General features: G+C 41.7%; 1 protein-coding gene across 2 annotated transcripts in view; it reads left to right on the plus strand.

Annotated features, from left to right (window-relative positions):
* Positions 1-21,015, plus strand: part of Lama3 (laminin subunit alpha 3) — a 227,740-nt gene that overhangs the window by 158,671 nt on the left and 48,054 nt on the right. For both annotated transcript variants that reach the window (XM_042675276.1, XM_042675275.1), the window contains 9 exons: positions 5,178-5,287; positions 8,171-8,251; positions 13,878-13,984; positions 16,001-16,051; positions 16,613-16,764; positions 17,895-18,005; positions 18,124-18,235; positions 18,425-18,592; positions 20,177-20,373. In XM_042675276.1, coding sequence (XP_042531210.1) covers positions 5,178-5,287; positions 8,171-8,251; positions 13,878-13,984; positions 16,001-16,051; positions 16,613-16,764; positions 17,895-18,005; positions 18,124-18,235; positions 18,425-18,592; positions 20,177-20,373 — 1,089 coding nt within the window. The remainder of the gene's footprint in view (positions 1-5,177; positions 5,288-8,170; positions 8,252-13,877; positions 13,985-16,000; positions 16,052-16,612; positions 16,765-17,894; positions 18,006-18,123; positions 18,236-18,424; positions 18,593-20,176; positions 20,374-21,015) is intronic.

Here is a 21,015-nt window from a genome sequence, read left to right on the forward strand (position 1 = left end):
TAGAGAACCTTCCTTTTAGGCATGTGGCCCTGAACTTAAAACCTCGGTACAACTATTACCCCCACCTAACCCCCGCCCCCCCCCTAAAAAATATGAGGCACCAGGAGAGAAAGAGTTGCTGAGAAAGGCTTTGGCTCATAGTGTCAATCACAAACTGTCTGCCATTTCTATGATTAAGTGGGGTTGTTGGAAAGGGGTGAGGGAGGGGACTCCTCCAGACCCCTTTTGCTTTTCAGGGCATCCTCAGGCTTAATGTGCCTTGTAAGGAGTTTTCAGCAGGTTTTAGAGGAACCTTGGGTGGCTATCGCTTACCCACTGGCAAATGGATTCTTCTATACAATTATACAATTATTTTATACAATTATGCAAAAAATCCATTTCCTAGCAACTATTTCTTTTGCATCCTGAAGAAGTCTTTAAAACAAACAAATAAACAAACAAATATTCTGCTCCCCTCTTTCCTTTGATTGGAGTTCTCCCTGAGAGCCAGGGCCTCTGCAGTCTGGGGAGGAAGAGAGCTGCCCTTCCAGGAATCCAGGGCCCCTGTTGTGCGCTGCCCTCTTGAAAATCCACTCCACTGACAGGCACTTCCTTTGCATTGTGTGGGACAAATTCTTGAGTTCCTAGACTATACTGAGCCAGCTGGGCATGTTCTGGGATCTGCTTTCTCTGCAAGACAGGGCAGGCCAGCACAAGAAAGCGTTGTAAAGGGTCGCTGATAGAACATTTTGTTGGATTATATAAATTCAAAAAGAATAAAAGACCTCAGCAATGCTTGATTTCCAGTTCCTAAGTATTCCGGTATGACACCATGTTTGATCCTGTATTCTGTGTGGAACACAGGTTGGTGCTTTAAAAATAAATATTTATCTCATCACTGGACCATTCCTTGATGTCAAATCCACCTTGTAACACCTGACAAGGAATGAAAGGAGGTTTTTTTCTCTAGCATCCAGTCATCCATAAAAAAGTCTGGTCTATGAGTCTCAATTCCAGTTTTCTTTTCATCATTCATAGTTGTTTCTTGTTCCCTTCCTTTCTAGCTCAGTGTTTACCTGCCTCAAATGACCACATGGCCCATAGGAACAGAGCATTTGCAATTGTGACAGCTACTGGGCTAAGCGCTAGAGTTAAAAAACATCAGACTTGATCCTTATTGCTCAGACACTGCACACACACACACACACACACACACACACACACACACACACACACACACACACACACACACACACACACACACCATGTCTACACTCAATAAACTACTCAGTGATGAGTCTGAATGCTGATTCAGCTTTGAAATTGGCCTATTCCATGGAAGCCAAGGTGCAAGTCTTATTTTCAAAGAACAGTGACAAGGAAACCACAGTTCTTTGCATATCACCTAGGCTTTCAGGACACTCTTGCTGCAAATTGACCTCCACCTCTTACAGTCTAAAATACATTTCTAAAATTGGTAGCTTCACACACCTACAAATCTCCATGAATAAACTTAAGGTTTGGGCCAGGTGTGGTGGTGCTTGCTTGTAATCTCAGCACTCAGCAAGAAGGATCATGAGTTGGAGGCCAGGCTGAGCTATATAGTAAGACCCCCATCTCAAAAACAAAAACGAGCAACAGTCTTTCAGGCTTGCTGACCTCCTTGCTGGTGTGGCACTGTGTGTGTAGCTATGTGGGCAGGATTGGCAGCCCATGTATAAAGCCAGTGCCACTGGGCAGCCCGGTGTTATCTCTGCCTCAGCTGCTTCTCCTGGCCCCACTCTTTTCCTCTATTTTCTCCTCTCTTCCGCATTGCTATTCTTTCTACCATCTGTCACCCATTCTACAGCATTTCCCTCTGTTCCCAGGCCTCTTCTCAATGTTCTTTCTTCAATCCCTTTCTTTTCATTCCCTGCTTCTTATCCATTGTCTCTCTGCCCAAAAACAATTTCTCAAATTCACAGCTGATACTCCCTGGATAGAAGCTAGTGTGGTCTCAGGGCTTCCCTGCAGCTGTCTCCCTTTACACTTCAGAGACTCCTCCCAAGCTCTTCCCTGAGTCTGCAGAACACACAGCATCCCCTGCTTTTGCTCTCCTGGTTCACCTCTGTCAGCATATTTTCTGCCTTATATTGACTGTGTCCATTTACAGGGTTAATTATGGCTCTTGAGTCAAAACACCAACCCATCTTTGCATCCCTGTACTTAACAGAAATGGGTATGTAGCAGATGTCTTGTGGATGTCTGGTGTCCAATAGGAGAGCACATTCTGTAGGACTGAATGTGGGCCTCAGCAGCTTTGGCTTATTCATTCATTCACAGTGATGCACAAGGAAACTGACAGCTTCCAGGAAACTGTTCTCAGCTGACAGCAAAGTGCTCCAGGCATTCTTATGAGAATTTGTTAAGGAATACTGGTCTGAGCCCTTCCATGGGCCTCTCCCATCATATCTGGAGAGGACCAGTTGTCAGAGTAATGTTCCTTGGATATAGATTCCCCAGGTATAATTCTTGTTTCTTTAACATTTTTAGTCACAGAGCTCAGTAGGCACTGGGCTAAATGACATCTATCCAAACATATTCTTTAAATCTGCCATTTGCTTTATAAAGGAAGAAAACTAAGGTGGGAAGCTAAATTATTAGTTTAAAAAGTGGATGTCTTTTTTATTTTTTATTTTGCAAGTCCTGGGCCTTGAACTCAGAGCCTGGGTACTGTCCCTGAGCTTCTTTTGCTCAAGGCTAGCACTCTACCATTTGAGCCATAACACCACTCTGGCTTTCTCTTTATGTGGTACTGAGGAATCAAACCCAGGGCTTCATGCGTGCTAGGCAAACACTCTACCACTAAGCCACATTCCTAGCCAAAAAAGTAGATATCTTATAAGTGAATCAGGGCAGCTAAGAGAAGGGAAGGTGAAGAAAGCCACTAGTGCCCTCACCTGACACACCAAGAGAGCTCCTCTGTGGAGCAGATAAATGACTGGGTCAATTTGCTAAAGGAGAGGTCTACACTGCAGTGAGATATGGGGATGGAAGTAAGGAAGAGAGGGAGGGAGGGCGGGCAGAAGGAAGGATTGCACACAGAGCAAGGCCCTTCGTGATCGCCAGATAGAAACCTGTGAATAGTACCTGACTCAAGACTCTCCTCCTCCTCTAAAATATTTATTCATTTCTGTGTTTACATTCATTACAGTTCTATATGTAGAAAAATAATGGAAAGATACTTTAACATCATAATGCTTTGTCTATTTTTAACATCTTAAACTTTTAATTGACCTGTACTCTGTAATCAAGATTTAATGTGATATTTTGATACATGTATTCAATGTATAGTCCAAATCAGGGTAATTAGGATGCCCAATGCCTCAAACATATATCATCTCCGGTGTTGGAAACATTCAAAATGTTTTTTTGGAAATAGACAATTTATTTATTTATTTTTATTTATTTATTTTTGTCGGTTGTGGGGCCTGAACTTTGGGCCTGGGCACTGTCCCTCAGCTCTTCAGCTCAAGTCTAGCACTCTACCACTTGAGCCACAGCACCAGTTCCAGCTTTTTCTGTTTATGTGGTGCTGAGGAATTGAACCCAGGACCTCATGAATGCAAGGCAAACACTCTACCACTGAGCCACCTTCCCAGCCCAAAAAATTATTTTTAAGTAGAGTTTCCCTACAGTATAGAAAATGCTACAATTTATTTCTCCCATCTAAACATGCTCTATTTAATTCTCAGTTACTTAAAGATTCAAGAAGGATTAATTTATTTAACCTGAAGAAACAAATCACATGCTCTTGTGATACACATATATTTTGTATTTTCTTCCAAGTCTTGCCTTAGGTATTATTTAAAAATACACACCCATTAAAATTTTTGACTTGTTACTGCTTTATACCATGGTAAAATATAAAATCAAAATTTCCAGGTCGTTTTCATTTACAGAAAACATCTCCAAGCAGTGTTCATAGCAAGGGAAATTAGGGATGTTGCTCATTCAAATCTTTTTCCCCTTCTGGTTCTGGGGCTTGAACACAGGACATGGGCACAGTCCCTGACTTTATTTCCTCAAGGCTAGTGCTCTTCTACTTGAACCACAGCTCCATTTCAGCTTTTTGCTGGTTAATTGGAAGTAAGAGTCTCTTAGAGTTTCCTGCTCAGGCTGGCTTTAACCCTAATCCACAGATTTCAGCCTTCTGATGAGTAGTTAGGATTACAGATATGAGCCACCAGTGCCCAGCTTCATTCAGATCTTTATTGTAAGGTAAAACCAAGAAAAGTGTTATATTAAATGAGGACTCCCCTACAACTGACCAACAACAACAGCAACAACAAGATTCCCCACAAAATAAAACCAACCCAACCATTTGGCTTTGTAAATAGCCTGTTTGGTTGCTAAGTTGTATCATCAAAACATTTTACTGAAGACTGACTTCTGTTAGACTTTCACATGAAGATCATTGGGTTTGTGTAAATAAAATGCTTAGAAACAATTTCTTGCTCCTTTGGGACTTAAGTTGAGTGCTTTCTACAAATCCTATACAATTTTATGCTGTTTTCACAAAATTCCATTTGTCTAAATTTTATTGCCCTCCAATTCATTGTGTTAAGTGAATTATGAAATAAAATGAAGTTAATCTTCTGAGAAGCAATTGTAAAGAGAAGAGGAAAGAAAAATTTGTGTTTCCCAAGGGCCTAGTACATTTTGCTTTTGTAAATCTTCACAGCAGCTTTGAAAAGTCACATTATTCTGATGGTGCATTTTAAGAAAATTACATTTGTGTGTAGTTATGCATCAGTAAAATTGACACAAAACATAATAAAGCTCAGAGAAAAAGAAACTTGCCCAGGAGGCCACACATTCTGAAATATTACCATGGTCTATGAACCCAGCTGATCTTTCTTTACTCTGTCATGGCTTGGAATATGTATAAGGCCAACAGACACTAGACAGGTAAAGTATATAGTTGGCAAAACTGATATCACAGAACAGAGTTAGAGCACTTAAGTTATACTTGTGTAAGATTATGCTCTATGGATTCAGTAGATTAGTAGTAGAGGACTCTTCTCGTGTGTTCAAGGTCCTGGGTTTAATCTCTACCTTACCCCCAGCTCTGAATAATAATTGCATCCGTTTATAACAACCTCAAAAATAATATGCATAATAGGATGATACTCACTGTCCTGTTCATCTCTCCCAAGAACTGCCAGCACAACACTGCGGGAGAACACTGTGAGCGCTGCAAGGAAGGTCACTATGGGAATGCTGTCCACGGACCCTGCAGGGTCTGTCCATGTCCTCACACCAACAGGTACTGTAGAAATGTGAAAACAACCTACCGACAGAGGAAGTCATTGCATGTGGTTACTGGAAACTGGGGAGTAGGTGAGGAGATAGGAGGGAGAGGGGACGTGATTGCTAAAGAGTCACGAGCTTTCTTTGGAGGGATGATGGAAATGTCCTAAATGTGTGTTGAAGGCTGTACAGTTCTGAGCTATGCAAAGCCACGCTGTACTTGGTGTACTTTGCATGGGTAGATTGTGTGATATGTCACATATCTTTCAATAGAGCTGATTTAAGAAATGTGCAACTAGAACAGGCAAGGAAAAAAGCAGAAACAACAGTCTTTCCAAGTATATTCTTCTGGCCTTTCTCCCTCTTCCTTTCTTTTGCTGTTCACTCAGTGGTTTATTGATTTATTTTTGAGCCATTATGGGGCCAGCCCTCACACTGGGGAAAACTTACAGTGAAGAATGCTGGTAAGATCTTTGATCTCCTGAGGCTTTACTGGAGTGGCTTAGGGAAGGAAAGGAGAGAGGGTACATATACACAAATAAATAGGAAATTGAGTAACAGATAAAGATGAACATTCTGAAATAGGGCAGGTGAGTATATGGCTAGGCTAGAGTATGTAGCTGGGTTAGGGGGTGGCCAAGGAGAACTGGAATAGTTAAGCAGGGATCTATAGTGAGTGGAGGAAGCCAGGGCAATATCATAACCATGAGGTCTCAGAAGGGAAAGGCTCAGTAAAGATGAGTTCCTAGACAGGCAGGCAGGGCTGGAGTGTAGTGTGGGAGGGAACACTTACCCAATTAGGCCCATTTAGTCTGACACACACAGTAAGATAGTCTTTGAAATGGCAAGCTTGGCAAAAGAGAAACGGTTGATTCACTCGGCAGCCAAGCATGGAGACAAGAGGGCCAGTCTCTAATTCTCCATCCTGAGAGTACAATTTAGGGATATTTATGGGGTAAAGAAGAGCGCTGTAAGGTTGGGGGGATGGTGATAGAAGATGAGGGAGAGTGGTCTGCATGTGTGTATTTCATCTTTGTAGCTTTTCATACAACGTACGTTCCGACACTCACTCACAGCATTGTCATGATCTGAGGCTAGTTTTTCTGCCCCTAGATGTCTAAGAAATCATCCCACAGATACCCTCACAGGCCAAAAGGGAGAATCTGTGGTTTCAGCAAAGTGGCCTTCAAGGCCCTGAGAAGTCACCTAGGTAACAATTGCCATTAAGAGCTGTGCGTCAGAGCTGTTACGTACAGCAAAGCTCATGGGAGACTAATAACATGTATTGTTCAGTGACGTCAAAATTAGTGACTTTTAAAAGTGAATTAAAAGCAAATAACTAAAAGCAAGTGAAACCAGAAGGCTTATTTAGGGTTTGTTTCATTTTGTTGTTTTGTCTAGTTTTAGTTTCAAGCAGGCTGGAGAGGATTACCCAGGGCCTATATCCTATCGAGCCTTGCAGGCAATGGTCAAGCTTTTGGGTTTTGTCCTTTTTTTTTGTTTTCTTTCTATGCTAATCTACATTCTCTTGGGCTTGACACTTTGTCATAATCTTGCTTATTATGACATATTCACCATGGGATCCAAGAGAAAAATTTTTAAAAAATCAGATAACCAAATAAAACAACTGTGAGCTCAGAAATCAAGATACCTTTCTATAGTACTCAGGCTTAGAAATTGCAAATGCAATTTCCTATCAGCCCACTATCAAACTGGCCAGGTCTTAACATCTTCCAAAGTCACATGTACCAGTGTTTTTTGGAGTTTTTATTTGCCTGTAGATCTGCATTTGTAATTTTCACCCTGCTTCACTATCTGTAATTTTGATACTCATTCAACCTGCCCAGTCCTGCAGCTTTATTTGCACAGGGATCTATCACGTCCCACCTGTCCGGACTTGCTTGAACAGAAGCTGGTAGAAGTAGATGGCAGAAAAATTTCCACCAGGGTACTCGGAAGAAGTGTTTCATTTTTTTGTTACAGGGCATATCGATAGCATCAGGGCCAGCACCTAGTTTTCATGAAGCTGGAGCACCGCAGAGATAGCTCCTCAAGACTGATCAGTAAACCTATTTTTAAGAACTAGTAATGTTCACACTGTCCCTGTGGAGGGGCAAATCCATTAACAGGACAAAAGGGACTTCCCAAATATGGATTCTCTTACCAGGAAGTGATAGATGAATCATTTTCCCTTCAGATTTAGATTAGTTAATGGCCAATAAACAGACACACATCTGTCCCAAGGCAACAGAGGGCTTTTTCATGGTCTCTTTGTTGGTGGAAGCTGCTTGTCAAATATCCATCAGCTTAGAGATAAATGGAATCAAAATTCTGCATCTTGGTATGAAAATCTCCAGTGATTTATACCCACAGAAATGGCAAAGCAGATAGCGAGCTTTGTGTTCCATTCTGGGGTTCCCAGGGCCTGGTCTCTTGACTAAGCAGTGAGCTTCATAGGAAAGAAACAAGAACAAACAAGGAGAAAATACCGTAAAAGAATCAGAACTCCTCTGTTCTTTTTTCTTGCCTGGACTTGTTCTATTCCTTCCTTGTTATTCCTGGAAAAATGCTGTTGCAATCATCTCTTCCACAGTGAGATGCTTTGAGACAGATCTCAAGGGAAGGAATGTATTTCTCCAAGCCAGAAAGAAAAGAAATGCCTACAGTTCTCTCCTGCATTTGCCCGGTGTCAGCCAAAGTCATTCATTATCAGCTCTACAAATCTGGAAGGGACGACATTTTCTCTACACTTCCAAACTTCTTACACGAAGTTTTCTTCACAGTGGGGTTGAGGAGGGTGTCTCGATTTTTCACTTTGTGATTAAGACAGTAATAATAATGGTCATACAGCCTGTGGACTTACCTCTGTGATTGTGTCCTCTTTCTATCTTCCTTTCAGTTTTGCCACTGGCTGTGTGGTGAATGGGGGTCACGTGAGGTGTGCCTGCAAACCCGGATACACAGGGACCCAATGCGAGAGGTGGGTGTCACCCTCCACACAGCCTTCCACCCTGCCACCCCTATGTGGAGTGTGCCCAGTGGATGGTCTGCTTAAAGGAGGGGTACAGAGCAAAGAGGTGTGCTGGTCCTTTTACTGAGGGCTGGAAAAGGCCTCTGGGGAAAATTACCAGGTTGCTCACTTAATAAATCATCAACATCCCTGTCTTCCTTGCCCCGTTCCTATTTTAGAAAGCTGACAAGGGGATATAGCACATCCATATATAATTCTGTACACCCCCCAATGTGTACCCTTGTATACGCCAACCCCCTAACTCAACTAACCCCCAACACAACAACCTCAACAAAACTCTTCCCCCAACAAAACTCTTCCCCCATCTCTCCCCACATGGCCCCCCCTCCACAGTTTTGCATGTACCACACATTTAACTTCCGCCCACATTCCTTATATCCCTCTGCCACACCCACAACCACCCTCCTATATGTTCCTAAACACCCTCCCCTAAAGATGCTCCTGCTCCCATATAAACCCATTCCTGCCCATACCCACCTCACAAATACACATCTCCACCTGTTCCTGCGCCCCCTTACGTTCTTTATTTTATATATATATAGTGAAGATACTGTACAGATGAGTTACAGTTACATGAGCAAGGTAATGAGACCATTTCCTATCGAGCATTGTTACTCCTCCTTTGTTTATCCCCTTCCGTCCCTTTTCTCCCCACTTCCCCAACTCCTCCCTCCCCCACCGTGTTGTAAAGTTAGTTTTCAACATAGTGTCTTGTACATCTCATTGTTACAATGGATCATCCTGTAGCCTTATTTCAGCATTTTGTTATTTCCCTTCCCTTCCCCAAATTAGAAAAATATATATACAAGATGCAGGACACTGAAATCAAATACAGTGAAAACAGGGGTTGTACCATGGGAGAAGAACATACAAAAAAAATAAAAATAAATCACATAGTACATTATAGGTATATTAAAAAGAACAGCAAAAAAGATAAAATCTCTTGTGTCCCTATCTTGGGGTTCATTTCGCTTAGCATGAGCTTACATGGTCATATGTACATAGCTTTTGACCTTTTCTGCGTGTCCTAGATATATACCTTACATTCTTTGCTGTATATACATACAGCTTTTTATACTTCTGCGTGTGTACAGTCCAAGATACCTGCTGTCTGTGTCTTGCTCACTTCTGTGTCCTTAGTGCTTAGCAGGGTGCTGTTCACACCATCTTGTTCACTACACCTACTATATACACCTTCACAGAGCAAAGATCCACAGCTTTACTGGGAAACAAGGGAGAATATCATAGAGCTACACTTCATTTTTCAGGGTCATGTTACAGGAAGGGCTGGTGTTTGCACTAGGAAGGCCCAGTGAATGGAGTACTTGGGAATGGCAGACTCTTCCTCTTGGAGAAGTGTGAATGTGCTCACTCTGTGGCATGTACTAATCCTGACACCAGGGAGTGCAGACCTTCCCTCTCACGTTTGTTCTAGCACATTCCCCACTCCCTCTCTGTGTCAGCAGGTTCCTTTTTGCTGCATGCAAAAAGAGCTAAATTTGTCATTTCACGATTTCAGTACCCACTTGGGTTTGGTTTTGTACATTTATTTTAGTCCTTATGCCATTATCTCCTCTGTATTATTTCCTGAAAGCCCAGAATGCCTTTGAATATTTGCTTTACTGGATGAACCTTACAAGAGTTAAACTAAGTTAAAAAAAAAAAAAAGAACAGAAGTCAATTCAATCTAGGTTCATGCGAAGGCATGACTACTCTGGACTGGGCTATTAAAGATGTTGTATGGACAAAATTGCCTTAACGGATGACAAAATGCAGTGGAACTGGAAGCTGGAGGTAGACGGCAAGTCAGGTAGAAAAAGTACAAGAAAGTTCGAGAAGCTGGAGGATATCTGCTGGATGCAGCCTAACATGGGGACATGTGTAGTCACTCATGTACGGGCCCAGACACTTCCTGACATCAAAGGGCGCGACTTCAGGTTCTTCCATTTTCCATTTAACATTTCGCAAAAGGAACATTTCCTTTTTTTGGGGGGGGGGGTCCAGTCATAGGGCTGAACTCTGGGCCTGGGTGCTGTCCCTCAGCTCTTCAGCTCAAGCCTAGTGCTCTACCACTTGAGCCACAGCCCCACTTCCAGCTTTCTTTATTTTTGCTTATGTGGTGCTGAGGAATCGAACCCAGGGCCTCAGGCATGCAAGGCAAGCGCTCTACCACTGAGCCACCTTCCCAGCCCCAAAAGGAACATTTCCTCTACTGGCCTCACATGTATTCATTCTTTCTTTCAATGGCAAAAATGCATGGAGACCCTAGCATGTGTCTGGTACTGGGCTAAGCACCAGAGACACATCAGCAAACAGAGCATGGACTCTGCGGGCCAGTGGTGAACAGATACAGAAACAAGTTGGGCTAGGTCAGGCTGCAACTCGAGGGCCATCCAACCAGCCTGGAAAGTCAAGGGGAGGGAGACACAGCTGTACCAGGACAGGATGGATGAGCAGGAGAGGGCATCGGGGTGGGGAAGGTATTATAGGCTTGAGATTGAGAAGCTAGAGGAGCTGGCACACGAGAGGCTTCCTAATTTAAACCTCCTTATGGTTTTCCATAAACAAGCCGAAGACTGCAGCAGGTTTGCTGCGGCATCCATTATTTGGCAGGCAGCTAATTTGAAGAGAAGTTTTTAATGAACAGCTCTCCTCTGAGCATAATTTTATTTCATTTGATGCCTCAAGAAAGCAAACCATTGTTTCTTTTGTTAAAAAAAAATCTTCCCAGGTAAATGCCAAGCTGATGTGGACATTCTTCACTTTTACACATAGATTGTATATCCAGATATTATTCCTGGCATGAGTCCTTATATTGGAATGAAAAAATTCAAGGAATATGTTAAAAACAGGAATCTGCTCTGTGGGGAAGTCTAATTGGGTGGGGGAGGAGTAGCCTGCCTGGAACTTGTGTGGATGGAAGGAAGGGCTTACTGGCTCTTACTGTGGTTACTTTCCTTCTCTCTCAGTTGGCCACAGAGAGTCACACATGACAAATGTGTTCTCTGCTCTTTAATTGTGCTAATGTCATCTGTGGAATCAGAAAACTGTACTTCCATTGATTGTGTTTAGCCCTAAGAAAGCCAGAGTTTTTTTTGGTAGTAGTTGTCGTTTTCTGATGGTCTTGGGTCTTAAACTTGGGGCCTGGGCACTGTCCCTGAGCTTTTTTGCTCAAAGCTAGTGCTCTAGCACTTTGAACTACAGTACCACTTCCAAGCCAGTTATTTATTTTGTAATCTGTAACAGATGCTTTGTAAGAATAAAGGAAGAGGAAGAAAACTTCCCGAATATTTATGTGACTTTAATATAAAGTACCTCGTACTTTTGTGTCTTCTACATGGAAAGTTTAGGTACAGGTGAGATGTATACTATAAAGTATTTTAGAACATAGATCATCTGCATGGCATAGTTTGTTGGGCAGGAACAGGGGGCCCGTTAATAAGTAAAGCTGTATTTTTATATTTTACCATCTGGCTTAATAGATGTAGCTAAGCCACCTCAGCTTGTTTCCTTCTTTTTTGTTTAATTTTGTCTTGCTGTGAATTAGGGAATGCATGAATTTGCTGCGTCTTGTCTTTCTCAAGTATAATAATTCCATATAATACCAGTTATAAAATGAGTATTTCATTGTGCCTTATAATCATGCCTACTCTTTTTTGTTTTGTTTTGATTTGTTATTTTTTTTTTTTTCAGTGCTGGTCCTGGGGCTTGAACTCAGGACCTGGGTGCTGTCACTGAGCTCTTTTGTCTAAGGCTACCAATCTACCACTTGAGCCACAGCTCTTCTTCCAGCTTTTTGGTGGTTAATTGGAGATTAAAGTATCACAGGCTTTGAGGCCCTGGCTAAACCACAATCCTCTGATCTCAGCCTCTTAAGTAGCTAAAATTACAGATGTGAGCTATGAGCACCTGGCCATGCCTACTTTTTATTGAGTGTTTATTGTTACATACAAGCATGGCACTAGATTCTTTACCAAATTATCTCTTATTATTAGTCCAACCACTCATTCATCCATCCATCCAAAAAAATTTATTTGGCTCCTATAATGTGCCAGGCACTGTAAGGTTCTAGGGATATAGCATGGTACAAAAGGCCAAACAAAGAAGTTTTCATGGAGCTTATATATTTTGTGGGATGGGGTAGGAGTGGGAAGACTAATCACAGTGCTATGTGGTGAAGGAAAGGGTTCAGTTCCTTCTTCCTGACCCCAAACCTGTGTCTTGTGCATATCACTGGGTATACATTGATGAAATATATTAAAGTTGCTTAACACTGTTTGTCTATCTGTATGGCAGTTCTGGAGGTTTGAACTTTGGGCCTTATGCTTAGTAGGCTGGCATGGTACTGCTGACCCATAGCTCCAGCCCTAGTTTTATTTATTTATTTATTTCCAATTAGGGCTTTCTTCCCACTTGGACACATACCTATGTAGGAATCTACCTAGTTTCTTTCTTTGTTGCAAGACCAGGACTTGAACTCTGTACTTGATGCTTTGCTCATTGGCTAGTGCTCTGCCAACTGAGCCATACTTGCAACCCCTAAATCTGCCTACTTTTATGCTTCTTGTTGATGCTGGGATCACAAGCACATACATAGCTGGATGTGGTGACATCTAGCTTCCTTTCTGTGGAGCTAGAGTCTTACAGATTTTTTTCTACCGAGGTTGGCTGGGAACTATGATCCTCCCAATCTTAACCAATCACACAGCTGGCCTGACAGTCATGGGGCTACTGTGACCAGCTATTGTTTGAGACATCATCTGTGAACTAGCTATCAGGTTTTTTGTTTTTTTAATGTAAAGCTTAAATTTTTGGACAGGAGTTACCATGTTTCCTTGATTCTACCAATTCCATTAATGACAAGATTCCATTTATCAATTTAATGACAACTTGGGCTTGATAAAGTAGGGAATGGAACTTTGCTAAATGGAAAGATTTCAATTGAATTCTCAGTTCAGATAAAACACATTAACATATATTTGTTTTATCCTTGTAAAAAACAGACTCTAAGAGTCTGAGACACCTGATCTTTAAACTTGTTGGTCAGGAATTCAGATTGTATCACTAATAATATGTTTAAGCTCATTTCTCGCCTTGCCAATCAGTGCAAATCCAAATTATATCGCTCTGAAATAACACATCAGGAAAGATGAAGAAAGGCTTTCACATGCAGTTTACTTCTATGAGGAAATTAGTTTTCAATTAAGCAATATCTTTAGGAATGTAATTCTTACATAAAAGCCAGCCATCCTGACTTCCATATTGGCCAAACCATTTGATCCTGTGTGGTTTTTGTTCATTTGCTACTAAGCTGCCAAGTACTTGAGGACTTGAAAATCCTGGAAACAGAAAAAGGAGAAGGGGGGTGACCCTGGAGCCGCCTGCCTCCTACCCTTATCAGCCTCATTCAAGGGATGACTATCCCCACAATGGAAAGTATTCATTCCTGCTAATCCTAATCCATGTCACCTTTTCTCTCACAAGATTATATAAAATATGCCAAACAGGGAGCTAGAGGCTGAGAAAAGGTAATGAGAAAAGGTAATGCTTCTTCTCGCTTCTCTGTTTTGTGTAGATGTGCACCTGGATATTTTGGGAATCCCCAGAAATTTGGAGGTAGCTGTCAACCATGTAATTGTAACGGCAATGGCCAGTTGGGGATTTGTGACCCCCTAACCGGAGGTAAGACCAATGCATACCTCTGTTAACTTGCATTTATAAAGTCAGAATAAAATATCCACTTTATTTGACCCAAGCACCAATGTCCAGGATGCATAATATATAAATGCCAATTAACCAATTGTCCCCTTGCTTTGATAACTCTGCAAATAGTAATATTTACAGCTATCACAAACTACTTCAGCTAGTTTTATATTTAAGCAATTTGATTGTTTAAAAAACTTAATAAATTACAGCTAAAATAACTTTAAATGTCCATAAGGTGATTTTTGATACTGTAGTATTATCTTCCTATCAGCTCCCACTCATCTGGAGTAAAGTGTTTTTCTTTCACAGCTGCACATATTCTGGGATGTTGGAAGGTATTTGAGTTGGATTTTACACACAGGAAAAGATAATTAGTAGGTATTGGTATGGACACATTAGGAGCCCTTTGGAACAAAAAGGAAGACTACCCATTCACTTCCTTCTTTCAAAGAAAATGTTAATATAATGTTAATGTTAATATACCAGAAAAATGCTTTTGATGTAGCATACATCACTTAGCTAACACTTCTCATCTTATAGTTACAGGGAAGTTGTAGAGCAAAACCCTTGATTACTTCTGATCCAGTGGCCATTCTTTTTTTTTTTTTTTTTTGCTTATGTGGTGCAGAGGAATTGAACCCAGGGCCTCAGGCATGCAAGGCAAGCGCTCTACCACTGAGCCACCTTCCCAGCCCCCAGTGGCCATTCTAAAGGCATGTAGAATAAATGGGTTAAGACCACTCTATAATGGAATGTTTATTGTCATGCCTTAGGACATTCTTGGTCCCATCTTATTCAACAGCTTTTTTTTTTTTTTTTGCTTGGATGGAAATATAAAAAGCATACTACATGCCGTCCAGCTATCAAATGATGTGAAGTTGGGAAGGGAAGCAAATGCATCCTGCCACATATTTAGAATACTAAAGGGCAATTTAGCAAGGCTTCATGCTTGGAGCGTTGCTGATATTAGACTTTTTCAGAAAGATGCAAGACAGCATTTCAGCAGAAGGATTTATAGCATGGAGAAAGAGCAGACATAGGAGGAGTAAAGAAGGTGCAAGGATAACCACTAGGGTTAAAAACCTCAAGATTCTGCTGATATATGCAATGGTTGATGGTGGGCCTTAACAACGTTGCATGCCTAGCTCTGTCACAAAATCTGCCACACTGTTTTGTTATTTGGCTGCTTCTCAAGAGGGACTGTTAAACAAAGGGTAACAGGGATCTTTGTCTCATTGCCTTGATAATCTCCATACCTACTACAAAAGTATAGTGAATGCTGAAAGATGTTCAATGACTGTTCATTGTGTGTGAATGATATTAGAAGCATTATGAACATAAAGGATCCGTCCACTAAAGAAAGCCTTAACTGATTTTGTTTTAATTTGATAAGAAAGGCATAGCCACTGGCTAATAGTGGCTCATGCCTATAATCCTAGCTACTCCGTAGGTTGAGACCTAGAGGATTTCCCAGGCTGAACAGTCTCCAGGACTGTTCTCCAGGAGTCTCCAGGACTCCATCTCTAATCAGCAAGAAAAATGTTAAACCAGAGATGTAGCTCAAGGGGTAGAGTACCAGCCATGAGCTGGAACGCTAATTGAGAGTAAGAAGCCCTGAGTTTAAGCATTAATACCTATGAAGAAAAAAGAAGGAAGGAAAGAAGGACTAGAGGGAGGGAAGGAGAGAGGGAAGGAGCGAGGGAGGGAGGAAGTACGGAAGGCAGGAAGGAGAAATAAAAGCAAGGCATAGTCCTCTGGAGAGATGGCCCTTTTTGATGGAGAAATGGCATATAATCAAGAAAACACACAAAAGAAGTTCCAAACAAAGCTCCACCAGCAATGACCTGTGTGATTGAGGGAAAAAGAAGAAGATGGGCCCAGTGATGCTGTGTGGGTGGGTGACTTCAGAACTTTTCTGAAAACTAGGTTAAGTGACAGGTGAAGAGTAAATTTAATGACAATGTCTTCTTTGGTCTTTCCCCTGATTTTTAGACTGCATAAATCAAGAGCCCAAAGATAGCAGCCCAGCAGAAGAATGTGATGGTGAGCAAAGAGAGACACCCGTTCTTCCTTCCAAGTTGTAGGAGCTTAGTTAAGTTATATGAGTGCCATGCTGAGATTCACTGTTTTCAATGTGAGAAGCAGCTGTGGGAGGAGGAGGAAGGAGGCCAGGCAGGGTTGCACTCAGCCTGTGTCAACCTCTGGGGCTGTATGACATTCAGCAAACCACCTTACTCCTCCAAGCCTCCGCCCCACCATTTGGTGAATGGAGATGCAATAAGCGCACCAGGGGAAAAGCTCGTATACCTCATGTGCAATGCTTAGTAGATAGGAAACACTCCATAAATAAAAGCTCTGTATTATTCTCTTCCCCCACATACAAAATAAGCATGTGGTTGCACGGCATCACCATTTCTATTCCCAATGCTGGGTAGCAGGCTGTTCTTTCTTTGGAATCTGCGTCCTCCCCTGTAAAGATAAGGCTGTGCTTTCTACCTGTGATGGTCTGTGTGGGCTTGTCCATGGGGCCATATGGCCTTGCGTTCTCTGTATCCTCCCTTGGCACCAACCAAGCACATTTGCCTTTGACTGTGGCCCCTGCAGATTGTGACAGCTGTGTGATGACGCTCTTAAATGACTTGGCCACCATGAGTGAGGAGCTCCGCTTGGTCAAGTCACAGCTGCAGGGCTTGAGTGCCAGTGCTGGTGCTCTGGAGCAAATTCGGCACATAGAAACCCAGGCCAAGGACCTGAGGGTAAGTTCCCTAGATACCTCAGTGAACAAGGTTGAGTTTTGATATCACAGGGGATTGGTTCCAGGACCCCTACGGACATCACAACATTCAGATGCTTAAGTCTTTTATATGAATTGGCATAGGATTTGCACATCACCTATGCACACCCTCCTGTTTACTTTGAATCATGTCTAGTTTTCTCATTATGTCCAATCCTTTGTAAATGTCATAGAGATGGTCTTACACCATATTTTTAGGGAACACTAATAAGGAAGAAGTCTGTGTACATTCAAAACAAATACAATTGTGTGTGTGTGTGTGTGTGTGTGTGTGTATGTGTGTGTGCGCGCATGCTGGTACTGGGGCTTGAACTCAGGACCTGGGCACTGTCATACGTTTATTTAACTTAAGGCTAGTGTTCTATCACCTGAGTCACAGCTCCACTTACAACATTTTGGTGGTTAATTAGAGATAAGAACCTTACAGAGTTTTCCTGCCTGGGCTGGCTTCACTGTGATCTTCAGATCTTAGCCTCCTGAGTAGCTAGGATTGTGTGAGCCATACCTACAAGTAATATTTTTGATTCATGGCTAGGTCTTAGATACAGAACCTGAGGACACTGATGGTCAACATTATATGCAACAGGAGTGAATACTCAAGCAGTAACGAAGGGACGAACAACTGATGAAGTATAAGGCTCGAGGGGGTTCCTCCCTCCCCTGACGGAAGTGCAGATCAAGTTTTTGCCTGAAATACTCATGAGCACACAAAATACTCCTATATGTTCTTTACTTACAAAAATGTCTCTGGTCAGGCTTATTTTGTTCATAGAGCCATTAGCTCACCCTCTGGCATTCAGAAGACTCAAGTAAAGCCTAAATCGCCTTTTCTTCTTTCTGAGTTGATGATCTTGGGTATTTATTACAGTGACAGAAAGCTGACTGACACAGACAGCTGACCAACACAACTACTTTGTTTTAGAGCCCTATCATAATTTGCATGGGAAAATAGACTCTTGTAAACATATATGTGTTTTCCTGCAGAGCTGGCACTGATCTTGTTAAATAAGTCCTTGCATCTTGTTGCCCATTTACCAGGTTGCTAGAATGAGAGAATGGTAAATTCCTAATCACTTTGTGTTTTACTTTCAGAACCAGGTACTCAGCTACCGTTCTGCCATTTCAAACCATGGATCAAAAATGGATGGCCTGCAAAAAGAACTGGGCAATTTGAATCATGAATTTGAAGCATTGCAAGAAAAGGTTAATCTATTATTAGATCAACTACTATAACCACTTTTTTCTTTGTTTGCTTTCAGATGTTTTTAGGTTTTTCTCCCCCATCCATTTAATGTATTGCAAAATTGATTTCTTCATGTAGGCTCAAATAAATTCCAGAAAAGCACAATCATTGTACAATAATGTTGATCGGACAATTCAAAATGCAAAAGAGCTGGATATGAAGATTAAAAATGTCATCCGGAATGTACACAGTAAGAAACATTACTCAGCCCAATGACACGTATTTCGTTTCATTACATAACTTTTGTTATATATCGAAAGAATTGCAATTTGAGAACCCATCATGATGAAAATGATCCTAGAGCAATACCCCCCCCAAAGTTACTATGTTTTCCCCTTCAAGTTGTCTACAATTTAAATAAACAATGTGGTGTTTCCAGTTCTCTTGAGACAGATCTCTGGAACGGATGGAGAAGGAAACCGCCTGCCTTTAGGTGACTTCTCCAGAGAGCTGGCGGAGTCGGAGCGCATGCTGAGGGAAATGCGGAACCGAAACTTTGGGAAGCACCTCAGAGAAGCAGAAGCCGAAAGAAGGGAAGCTCAGCTCTGTAAGGATGAGCCAGATTCTCCCCACAGTCCATCTGAATTTATTGGGCATGAGGAAGACAGGTGGAGGACTTCCAGGTGGAAGTTCTCCCTATTCTGGGGGTACTACAGTTAGATCAAGCATGTGCTAGAATTGAGAGTAGCTCTCCCCACCAGCCTAGGAGACTGTGTCTCAGAAGATTGTAGAATCATGGATAAAAATTATCCTAAAACTTAATATTATTGATACTTCTTTTCTTCTTTACTCTTCCAATGTTCTTTTATATCTTTCCAATTTTTACTATTGTATTTTTTTTCTAGTACTAGATAGGAACTCAGGGATTTGTACATGCTAGCCAGGTATTCTACTACTTGAGCCATGCTCTAGTACTATTTGCTAAAGGTGTGTGTGTGTGTGTGTGTGTGTGTGTGTACATGTGTATGTGTACGTGTATGTCACAGTACTAGAAACTCAGGGCCTCTCAGGATTTTTTTTAGGCTAGTGCTCTACCACTTGAGCCACAGCTCTACTTCTGGCTTTTCAGTGGTTAACTAGAAATAAGAATCTCATGGACTTTCCTGCTTGGGCTGTCTCTGGCTTAGAACTGTTAACCTCAGATCTCAGCTTCCTGAGTAGATAGAATTACAGGCGTGAACCACAAACTCCTGGTTCACAGTTTATTTTACAGGTAGGGTTTTCCCCTTCATAACTGGGCTCATACTACTATCCTGCTACCTCTGTCTCCCTTGTAGCTGAGATAGGTGTTAGCTGCCATGCCTGGCCCTTTATTGTATTATATATTTAATATAATGGTTACTTCACCAGTATTGGATTTTCAAATCACAGATTGATGTTAGCACTACAATTGCCAAAAAAATAAGATGGATATCCTAGAAATTAAGTAAATATATTTCAAATTTGGGGGGAAGGAAAATGCATCACTTGCTCAAATCTGGGAGATGCTAACTTGATGCATTTTTTCAAGTACTGGTAGTTGTTGCCTAGTAAAATGATGTATATATCACTAATATCCAAATAAAAGGATGTATGCAAGTTAATACTACACTATATGTATAGCTTTCTTCTAGCATTTGTACTGCTCAAATGTCACCTCAAATTTGCTATATGGTGGCAGTTTCAATATATATTCTGCAGTTGTGGTTCAAGTCCCAAGTCTGCCTGGTCTTGTAACTTTGAGTCACTCTTCTTCTCAGTAGTGTGAGGATGATAATTAAAGTTTTCCTGTAGTTATCATGGAAGGAAAATGAGGCAGTGCCTGCAATGTACACAGTCAGTCCATTAATAAGTTAGTTTCAGCTGGGCACTGTAATCCTAGCTACTCAGGAGGCTGAGATATGGAGATTATGGTTCGAAGCCAGCCTGGGCAGGAAAGTCTGTGAGACTTCTCTCCAATGAGCTACTCAAAAAAAGCTGGAAGTGGTAGAGCATTAGCTTTGAACAAAAGAAGCTCAGGAACAGCACCCAGGCCTTGAGTTCAAGCCCCAAAACCGGCCAAAAAAAAGTTTCCTTTCCCATTCCCTTCAGAGTTTAAGGAAACCCTAGCTTTCATGTCTCTCAAGTGGCAACAGAAAGTGTTGTATTGCAGTGCTGAACCGAATAAGGAGCTGGCTGGGCAGCCACCAGATGGAGAGCAATGGACTTGTTAAGAATATACGCAATGCTTTAAGTGATTATGAAGCCAAACTCCATGACCTGCGTGCTATGCTCCAGGAGGCAGCTGCCCAGACAAAGCAAGCCACTGGCCTCAACCACGAAAATGAGCAGGCTCTGGGAGCCATTAAGGTGAGCTCATAGTTGGAAGCCACAGCTTTTCATTAATGATGAGGTTGAGGAGAACGACGATTGTTGTTAATAAAATGGCAAGGCCAAATGGTTTCTGACAAAACTGTCTCAGACCCTGACCAAACAAGAACCAGCTGTAAAAGGCAAAACCAGGATCATTTCTGTTCCTCAACTTCTAGAAAAGATTGGGAATTTAAACCACCAACTGCCTCCCCAAACTGCCTTGAACCTGCCCCTGACTCCAAGAGGATTGGAGGAATAAACTTTGACAAGCAGATGAGAAATGCATATTAGAGTCAAAGTGACTTTTCCAAGGCTTTCTATAATGCCATCATAATCACCAGCAAAGGCTTTTGAAGCCATGAAGATAAATAGGAGAAATTAATGAGCTCAAGATTCCATAGTTTTTAACTTCGATGGTGAATATCCTACCCTAAAACAACAACAAAAATAGTGAGGAGTTACAAAATGACAGTCAGATCAGAGTTGAATAACATAGGAGAAACCATGAAAGAGGAGAAATGTGATGAAAGAAAATCAGTGCTGACGTGGAAGTGACACACACTCAGCTCTAGACACCTCCCTAGATAGCAAGACTGTTTGAATCACTGTGCCAGGGAAGGGCACAGGCTCCAGTGAAAG

This window comes from Dipodomys spectabilis, unplaced genomic scaffold, assembly GCF_019054845.1.
Source record: "Dipodomys spectabilis isolate Male_0828 unplaced genomic scaffold, ASM1905484v1 ptg000024l, whole genome shotgun sequence".
Lineage (NCBI taxonomy): Eukaryota > Metazoa > Chordata > Mammalia > Rodentia > Heteromyidae > Dipodomys > Dipodomys spectabilis.